This window comes from Dermacentor variabilis, chromosome 5 (genome assembly GCF_050947875.1).
Source record: "Dermacentor variabilis isolate Ectoservices chromosome 5, ASM5094787v1, whole genome shotgun sequence".
NCBI classification, from domain to species: domain Eukaryota; kingdom Metazoa; phylum Arthropoda; class Arachnida; order Ixodida; family Ixodidae; genus Dermacentor; species Dermacentor variabilis.
In genome coordinates this window covers 43,068,127-43,077,500 of record NC_134572.1, presented here as the reverse complement: position 1 = coordinate 43,077,500, position 9,374 = coordinate 43,068,127, and the positions used below count along the sequence as shown (strand labels likewise).

Below are 9,374 nucleotides of genomic sequence, written 5' to 3'. Positions count from 1 at the left end.
AGCAGCGGCAGAAGGTTCTGTGTTACGTTACCACAACATGTTATAAATTCTATTGCGACAACATTTACTGTTTCTTTGGGCATAAACAACAATGACGAAGAATCAAACGATTAGAAACAGATAGCCCCTGATGGCAGCTCACTTGATTGCTGATTTCTTTATCTCGCATACACAAAAAAACGACATTAATAACTTTAAAAGAGAACCGATAAAGAGAGGTCACAAGCCATGTAAAAAAGCCAGAAGAACAGTTGAAAAATGAGTCGAAAGAAACTGCTGTGGCATCAAAAACTAAACAACCAATACACCTTGAACACAAAGACACCTATACATTAAATTTTCTGATGACTGCCTAATTGACTGATAGCAAAATAAATATTTCTGTGTAGACAAGTTTCACTGCTTCCCTTCATCCACCGTTTGTACTAGCAAAATAACAAACAGCAAAAGAAATAGTACCACTAACTGCACGACCATGAAGACAGCCGTCACTATCAATCATTTTGTGTAGTGCGTGGACTGCGTCAGCTTCTTCACCACTGTGACATTTGTGTGACCGGATCAAGAAAACGTTCGCCTTTTTGACTATGGTCGTTGTCTCTGATTTTCAAATCGCTTTAAAGAAAATATTGAGTGACCTTATTATACAAAAATACAGCACCATAACCCAGCGAAGGACATCCTTACGGGACAGATGTCAGTTTACTCAAGTTAAAGAGCACACCCTGGGGATATAACTAAAAAAAACTGAAACCCTAGAAACGGAAAGGGAAAATGGGGGCACTAACCGAAAATTATGAGAAAGCAGACGTTACCAGTCAGGGCTTAGAATGCTACACCGAGTGCTACACTGCCTGAGGTAAGTAAAATCGTCTTGTAAAAGTTAAATAAAAAATACGCAAATAAAAGAGAGATTGCAGCTGCAGTGTTCGTCTTACGGCGTTTTACGATGAAAACACATCAACCATAGACAAAATCTGTACACAAACACGAAAGCGAAAAACCAAAATAATTATAAAAGCCACAAGCAGTGGGCCATTATTTCGCCAACTAACTTCGCACGTACACTCGCTCTATAGCCTGTAAGAAATATTGAGATAAGACTTTATCAAATTAGGTTCACATAGCATCGCATCACGATATTTTAGCTGTCTGCTTACTTGCACAAGACTAACCATTTATTTATACATATCTTTCGCGCGCAGCGTTGACTCGCTTTCACAGTGGTTAGCCATGCGTGACACGGCCGAGGGAGCCGCCTCGTTGCGGGGGTTCGCCTCATGACTACACTGACATGGTTAAGTATTCGCGATCATGGTCTTCATAAAGAATGTGAACTAAAACTGAGCTCACATTTTAGTGGTCAAAATGCATAAAGGTGAAGTGCAATCATACCACTTGCAGTTGAAGGGTCATAGAGGGGCCCTTTAAACCTGGGATTATGTATATATACGTGCGATTCATGCAACTACCGAACAAGGACGCCAGGTCAAGCTCTACAGTGCAGCACTTGTGGCGACGACACCGACTTCATTGTGATGACGCGTAATTAAGGAGGGTGAGTAAAAAAGCAAGCCATGTTTGGACAGCTGGCTGAAAGTGTGCGTGTAGAAATGGACAGCATGAACTGAGAAGTAATCTATTTTGTGCCACACAATGCCTGTTGTGCACCCATGGTATACATATTTATCCATGGGATTACTGGCACACATTCAATGGATTAGATCATAATGAAATACGATAAAGGGAAGATAGAAATTCAAAATGAGATTTCTAACTCTCACTGTCGCTTTCTTCTAATCCCTGAGGTGTGCGATTTCTCCAAAATGCGTCCTTTTTCGTCTTCGTCGTCATCAACATCCTGAACGTGTGACGGCGTCCCAGCTAACGTTAGCCAATGTGTTCAAAGGAAAAAAAAAGATAAAAAAATTAAGGAGCAAGACAACATTAAAACCTGTGGTGTTCGGTCGCCAGACCTCTTACAACCGAACACCGTAAGCCTTATGATTGTATTTTGCACCGCGATTTTTTTTTATCTTCGTTTTCTTTGAACACATTGGCTAACGACCCACCGTGGTTGCTTAGTGACTATGGTGTTGGGCTGCTAAGCACGAGGTCGCGAGATCGAATCCCGGCCACGGCGGCCGCATTCCTATGAGTGCGAAAGCACCCGTGTACTTAGATTTAGGTGCACGTTAAAGAACCTCAGGTGGTCCAAATTTCAGGAGTCCCCCATTACGGCGTGCCTCATAATCATAAAGTTGTTTTGGCATGTAAAACCCCATAATTTAATTTTTACCTTGGCTAACGTTAGCTGGGACATACCGTCATAGCAAGAAGGGTAAGTGGCAGTTATTGTCGCTTGTAAAAATTTTCTTGCGTGTTTGCTACACCAACCCGGTTTTTTGGCTCATTCCCCAATGCGGGTATGTACCCTGTTTAAGTATCATCACCAGCATCATCATCATCATAATAATCATAATCATCATCATCACTTCGCGCGAGACCGTCGCTGCTGTAGAGGTCACGACGCTGCCTCCAGTCACCACCGAACTGCATCAGCATCGCCACAGGGTTTGTTCCCGCCGATCAGGATGATCTCACCAGTACTGCCATTTGTGCTGGTCTCACTGGCAGCCCTGAGCACTCCTCTTGCCCAATCACTTGAGATGTCGTTGTCCACAAGGCGACAGCCAGGGTCTCCACATAACGTGAGCCACGGTCTCTCAATAGACCGAGAATCGCAACGGCTAAGACACGGTAAACTATTCGCTGAGGAAATCGGCAACGCAAGCGACCGCATGGTCCCGCTCCCCAGTTACCGTTGGCCCACACCCAGCAAGGTGGGCGCTATTTTTTTTTGTTTTTAAACCACAATCTGCTCCATAGCGCTACGTGGCTACTACTCACGATGTCGATCAGGCTTATTATAACGAGAATGTTGCGGCCGCGATGGCCAATTGCAGGCGGCAGGTATAAGTGCTATTAGTACGTGGACTTCGGACCTCGAGAAGCGAAATCGTTTCTAGCGACGCTCTGAAACTAGCCAGGCTTTTCGTAGGAAGTTCGCTGGCGACGCTTTCCTATGTGTAAAGTTTCAATGAAGACACATTTAAATAAGGAGAAGCATGTAAAAAATATGTCACAACATTCGTTTTGTCTGCTCTCTTTAGAGAGCAATTCGTGTATTTCTAACATCCTATGAATTTGTAACATACAAGGCATTCGCAACTGTTTAGGAGACAAACAAAGATAAGATAGGCAAAGATAAACAGGGTAATATCAGTTATGTCTACGAAAAGCTATACATGCATGACGATTGCACAATGAACCGCACAGGCGAGCACTAGTTTTGGCAAAAAGATTAAGACCGCGGGTTAAGGAAAGCAAAAGTTATTTTAGTTGTACCTATATATTAGTTGAGTAAAAGTGTTTTGACTGGGAATTGCTTATCGAAAGGAGAAAATACATGATATAACGTCACATATTACATTTGTACAAGATACACAGTTCGTCACTCCTACTGTATACACGCACTTGTCTGCCTCGAAGTCTCGCTGGCCATCCAAGCGCCGATCGCCCGCGCAGGCGAGATTATCGCACCAACAGAAAGTGCTGACATTCGGGCAACTCATTACAGGTAGTAATCGGTGATGACCACCACTCCAAGGAGAGAGCCATCGCCATCGTCACTGATCGCCCAGCCGAGGCGAGCGGCGTAGACCTTCTCCACGAATTTTTTCTCACCAACCAGGTGCGTGGTTTGTTGATCTTCATAAAAACTGGCTTAACAGGATAACGCGAATTGAGCTCATGAAGTGCAACTTGTATTTTCCCGCAACAACGCTAAAAATGTAAGAAGCAAGCTGTGAATTACGCGATATAGTTGCATGGAGTCATCACAAAAGGAAATTGATTGTTCAGTTGACATGTAGAAATAACAAGGTAAGGGGAAATGAAAGTACAAAATAAAAAAGAAACTTGTTGCTAGTGGGAGCTGGACGTACATCTTTTGCATTACGCGTGCGATGCTCTATACCAACTGAATTACGGTGACTGCTGTTCTCACGTCCGTATATTCTTGGGTATCTATATATATGTAAAATATCTGACCTAGGCAGCATTAGCCAGCGCCACCTATGACCATGCGCATGTGGTACATCAACTTAACAGCAGGCATCGCGCAGCATCTGAACTTTATGAGCAGGCAGCTGGCCAATAAACCCTGAATGCATAAAAGCTGCCGGATTGATGATCCTTGCCATGCAATGAACAAATTCGGGCCCCTCGAATCTCCTTCTTCGCGATATAATTTTGAAATCAGGTTACATCGCTAAGGAAGACGTAGTACAAACACAAAGTGCGCAGTACGGACGCTAGTTTTATATTGCTAGTAGCAAACTCTCCCAGCTTTCTGCAAGTGACGCAAGATAAAAAAAAAAAAGATGGTCGCGCGGACAAATTCGAATAAAAGCACACATTCTGATGCTTTCTCACCCACTACGCAGCTTTTCGTGCTCACAGACCTTACCTTACTCAGCGGTAAATTAGAGCGGCCACTGCTAGTTTGAACAGCTGTTTACTGATCATTAAAGAATGCTGATCGAACAGTTCGATTTAGTAAAACGACTGAGCATATCGTTACTGTTTGATGACGTCGGCTTTGCTTGTTTTGCGTCCGCTGACATTTGCTTGTCTCGGAATAAAGGGCAACGCTCAGTTTACACATCGTAGCTGCTGTAATATAAGACGAGAGCAGGTATCTCGATGTTCTGTCAGTATAGTTCGGGTTCAAAGTTTACGTTCTTATTTGTTCCTAGCTTTCCTTGGTTAACATTGTTTGTCAGGTGGTTCAGCCGCAGGCATATATACAGATGCCTTCGAATGAACGAGGGAGCGCATCTGTCACCTTCAATACGTGCCATAATTTGCCACGAACTTAAGATGGACGTCTATTCCATTTTATAGATCCATCGAACCTTCTTATCATCACTATACATGCACCATCGAATCACTAGTGCACAAACCAGTACATATTTCATGTTCTGACACATACGGTAGGGATACACCACTATTTTTGTCATACACTGATTGCTAACACTACTACTGCCTAGACCGTTCTCCAACATGGCGTAGTAATAATTGAATATTGTCACACTTGAAGCACGGCGCCGGGTGCTTCGCAGCACTCTTTTTATCATTTTCAGGTCGTTATTCTCTGCGGACTATAGTATGCCGCCAGTTATAGCCATTAGAAAAACGGTGCGGAGCGACAAAATACTTGGTATGGTGCCATTTATTCACTTTTAGGGGTGGCTCGAGCTTTGTGTTAGCCGTGGAGCATTACGTAAGCATCCGTAAAGGTAGACATGCCCAGTACGCTGCTTTTGTTTTCTTGCATTAAATAACAGCTCACAGCGTTTTGCACATATCTGAAGAGCCACTTCAACTGTCCGAAGTATATCAGAAGGTAAATGTTTTCAGAAAATAAACGAACTTCGCTTCAACAAACGTTTAAGTCGAAGCGACGTTGTCGGAAACCTTGCATTGGTCGTCCCGCAAAAAATAGTTCACTTAAAGGAGCGGAGTGAGAGGCAACGTCCTTCACTTCTACAAGTTTTCTTTCGATACGGCGACTCGTGTATATATACGAGGCCATACAGTCCAATTTACGGAGTTTCCCGTAGTTAATACTGCACAGCTGCGCCAACTCTTATATTGTTGCACTCTGCTTCAACACGGTTGAACGGTTTATTTAGCCTATAAACAGCAAGCTGCACTATCATTTCGTCAACTTCTTCTTTCTTTGTTTTGAAACGCTAACTTATTTGAAACTATAGCTTCAGCTGTGTTGTCTTGCTAACAACCACGGATTATCCTCTTGTCCATGTAACGTGCCGAAAGTGCTTCAGATATTGTTTAAATGTTCTCCACATGCTTTGTTCTGTCATAAAGGGCTGTTATATACATTCTTATAATAAGCAGAGACTCAGCTAAATTAGCTTTTATGTGGTTCTCGCAGTTCGTTAAAAGAAAGGTTTACAGTAGTTAAGCCTTATTCAGCGCTATGAGTGGGCAATGAACGATGTGCTTGACTCGGAAACAGAAAAAAGAACCTGAGAACGCCAGAACAAAAAGTCATCTTTGTTTCTTGCAGCCGAATATTACTTAAAGTACGTCTTTGATGCAGCGATCACAAATCTATCAGCTGCATTCAAAAAGTATCGTAATGGGGCCCGATGAATAGGACCGATTAATGCCATCTTCCGTTCGATGGTGCTAGGTGGAGTACTGTGTTTGAATGTGTCAGTACGTGTTAAGCAGGACAAAGTTGAAGCGAGGATGATTTCCAGTGGAAGGGATCCTGGCGAACGTGGCCTATCTGGTGTCCCTTGACCGCGGTTCGCCATTAGTTCACCTTGCGGTTGTAGGAAGAACTAATACCTAGTTCGCCTCCACAGCCAGATCTTCTTGGCCAAGTGGAACGCCAATGTCATATTGCGTAAACATTTGCAGGTGGTCATCTACATAGCCTGCTCCTGCTTACTGATGGGCTTGGTGCTGGTGTTTACGTTGGTGACAGTTTACGGTGGTCGACGAAGGTCGAACTCAAGCCGACCAGAGTCGAGCGCGTCGTGGGCGCAATTTGCCGAGTCGTACCCTCTGCTCGATGTTGACCAGAGCTCGCTGGCACAGATGCTACAAGACAGCTCCGATGACGACCACGAGAACGCACGGAACGAACGGGCGGCTTCAATAAATAACGAAAAGGAAGTAGACCGCAGTACGACAGCGCAAAGTCAACTCGGGAGACTTGTATCGAATTCTGTTGACTACGCTCCGTCGGAAATCAGCGAGGGACAGTGGTCAACGACATGGTCGCTTCCTGGCGGTAGGCACATTAGCATTGCGAAGCCTGTCGATGTGACGTCATTGAAGTACCGTCGCACCTTCAGACGTGAGCGAGAAGAATGAGGTGCACCAAGGGCCTTGATTTTTTCGTTAGTCACAAACCTTGCGAAGAAACAGACTTCATTATTCAAATTTTCAGATTTAGTTCGCGAAAATTTCAAAGCACTTCGTCGTCGTTTTGCGTTCAGTTTCACCGCTATGCCCTTTTTACTCCCTCATTGTAAAAATAACCTAATCTGTTTAAATTTTTGGTTAACAATTACTTCGCTAAAATACAAAATTTTAACCACGTACATACTAAGGGATCTCCATACCACTCATTATATATGAGTATATTACACACAAGGATAAATGTCTGTAGTTCCAGGCCATCAGTGCCATGGCAAGTGTGATGAGGCACTGATCAAGGGGTTGCAGCCTCCGTGTTTGCAACCTCTGTCGAATGGTTGTATTGTTTTATGAAATGTGTTGTTTTTGCGACAAAGTTGCTAACTACCTGAGACATGTCGCAACCCATGCGCCGGTGACAACACTAAAAAAGCAGCAGTAAAGCTCACAGCGTGGCGAACACACATATCCGTCCTGTTGCTATTCAGTGTCTCGTGAAAGTTATTTACCACAGCCAGCATGAAATTGTGCAGCTGGAATTGAGCAGCGAAACTCCTGGCAGTACGGTTTTAGCGTTAGTTGCGCTCCTTTTAGCAAATGTTCAGATGTAAGCGCACTGCGTTGGGCATGCATGCGCTTTTACATATGTGAGAAGCTGGACAAAAGTTCGCCATTTCACAGTTCCAAATTGTATGCGTAAGGCCCGTATGCATGACTTTTCCCGTGTTGAATTGCAGTGTAATACAGCCTTGTGTTACTTTGCTTTGTTACCATTGTGCGAATATTATAGAATTATAGCGCTTTAGTACGCACTCAATAAGAATTATATGTGGGCTATATCTCTTTGGTCCCTCTCAGATACCGCGAAAACTTTAAAAGTAAATCGTTTTTGTAGATTGGCACCATTTAGGTGGCGAGAACAAAAAGAAGCGGATAGCTTTGCACGCAACGAAAATTTTTCTACACCTTCTGATTGTTCTTCCATAAGATTAAAGGCGATTTTTTAATGCTTATTTACTGAAATAGTTATTTACCATAAAATATTTTGATGGGGCGCAAATATAGGCTACGTAATCATTTGTTGTTATCGCGCTTCACCGGCGTTTAAAATCTGTCTATTTGATTTACATTATTTGCAGACCCTCCCCAAGTCATCATCAAGAGCAAACCGTTCGTCAAGCGGGTGAGCTATACGCGTGCAGAACAGGCATTGACAGCTTGCACGCTTCGTAACTTAGTAGTGCTTCCGGCAGCACGGAAGTTCCGACGGACAATCCTGGTGCTAAGTGCTTTTTATGCCAAAGCTAGCGTGCAGAAAGCTAATCAGCTCTCAATAGCTTACTGATGATTCAGAAGAGATAACTGTAAACACGTCTTTTAATAGGGTGGCAATAGTAGTACACAGTGGGCTCCGCCCACAGCATTCTTCGCATTTTCACCTACGCCCTTGCTCCGTTGCTGAGAATGGTGCTATATCAGGGAATGGAAAGTGGCGGCTTGATTAAGAGGCAACACCAAGAGTATATAGTGAACTCTTGCCTGAAATAAAAAAAAAGGGCAACCTATAACGGCTTTTGAATTGTAGCTGTCTGTCGGGAAACATTATACCTCATACGTTGGAGAAAAACGCGTCGACAGGCAGGGCGAAATGCGTGGAAACCTTTACCTGCTGATCACGAGGTGCATGAGGGTAGACCTTTATTTGCGCTTTTGCGAGAGGCGTCGATAACTTAAGTTGAAGGCATCACCTGAAGGTCTTCTAGCATTACCTCCGCACTTATTGTTTCCACATAATGTGAGTTTGATGTGAAAGTGCCTACGCCATGCTTAGGCGTTATAGGCTGCGCTCGAGTGTGACCAGGCGGCGCTGTCACGCCGAGGGACGTACGATGTCGAGGCACATGCGTTCACACCATCGCACTTTTAAATGGCTGGCGCTGATGCCAGGGCATGCTGTCACGTATCAACGTCCCATATGGTGCTATGAAATTGCTTTTTAATCAACTAAGATATGATAGAACAGCACTATCGTACGCGCGCCTTCCATGCATGCACTCACTGAGGTCACCGAGGTAGATACGCGAGAAACCCGACGCTATGCGCGAACGTCGATCCTGTGTCGGTGGCACTGTAGCGCATGCGTTGCCATTGTGGCGATCCACATGGTATGCCTCGCAGCCCATCGAGGTGTTTCCGAGACGACTGCTGGACCTGTGCAACCAGGATGCACCACTCACGTTCTTCGCTCTTCTGCCACACGGGTGAGCTGTCTAGAGCCATTGCTGTTATGTGAATGGCTGTCTCCATTGGAAAATTCAGTATATAACGCGTCAATAGCTATTAATTGTTCTTTA

The 9,374-nt window shown here is 44.1% G+C and overlaps 1 protein-coding gene and 1 long non-coding RNA gene across 2 annotated transcripts in view; both read left to right on the top strand.

Annotated features, from left to right (window-relative positions):
* The window catches only part of LOC142583511 (ovochymase-1-like), a 49,796-nt gene that overhangs the window by 16,908 nt on the left and 23,514 nt on the right, over positions 1–9,374 (top strand). Inside the window, exons 8-10 of the mRNA XM_075694000.1 lie at positions 2,445–2,574; positions 3,641–3,754; positions 6,517–6,572. Coding sequence (XP_075550115.1) covers positions 2,445–2,574; positions 3,641–3,754; positions 6,517–6,572 — 300 coding nt within the window. The remainder of the gene's footprint in view (positions 1–2,444; positions 2,575–3,640; positions 3,755–6,516; positions 6,573–9,374) is intronic.
* On the top strand, positions 6,786–9,275 carry LOC142582489 (uncharacterized). The gene is made up of 3 exons (XR_012828448.1): positions 6,786–6,892; positions 8,160–8,203; positions 9,199–9,275. It is a non-coding gene; the product is annotated as an uncharacterized LOC142582489 (long non-coding RNA).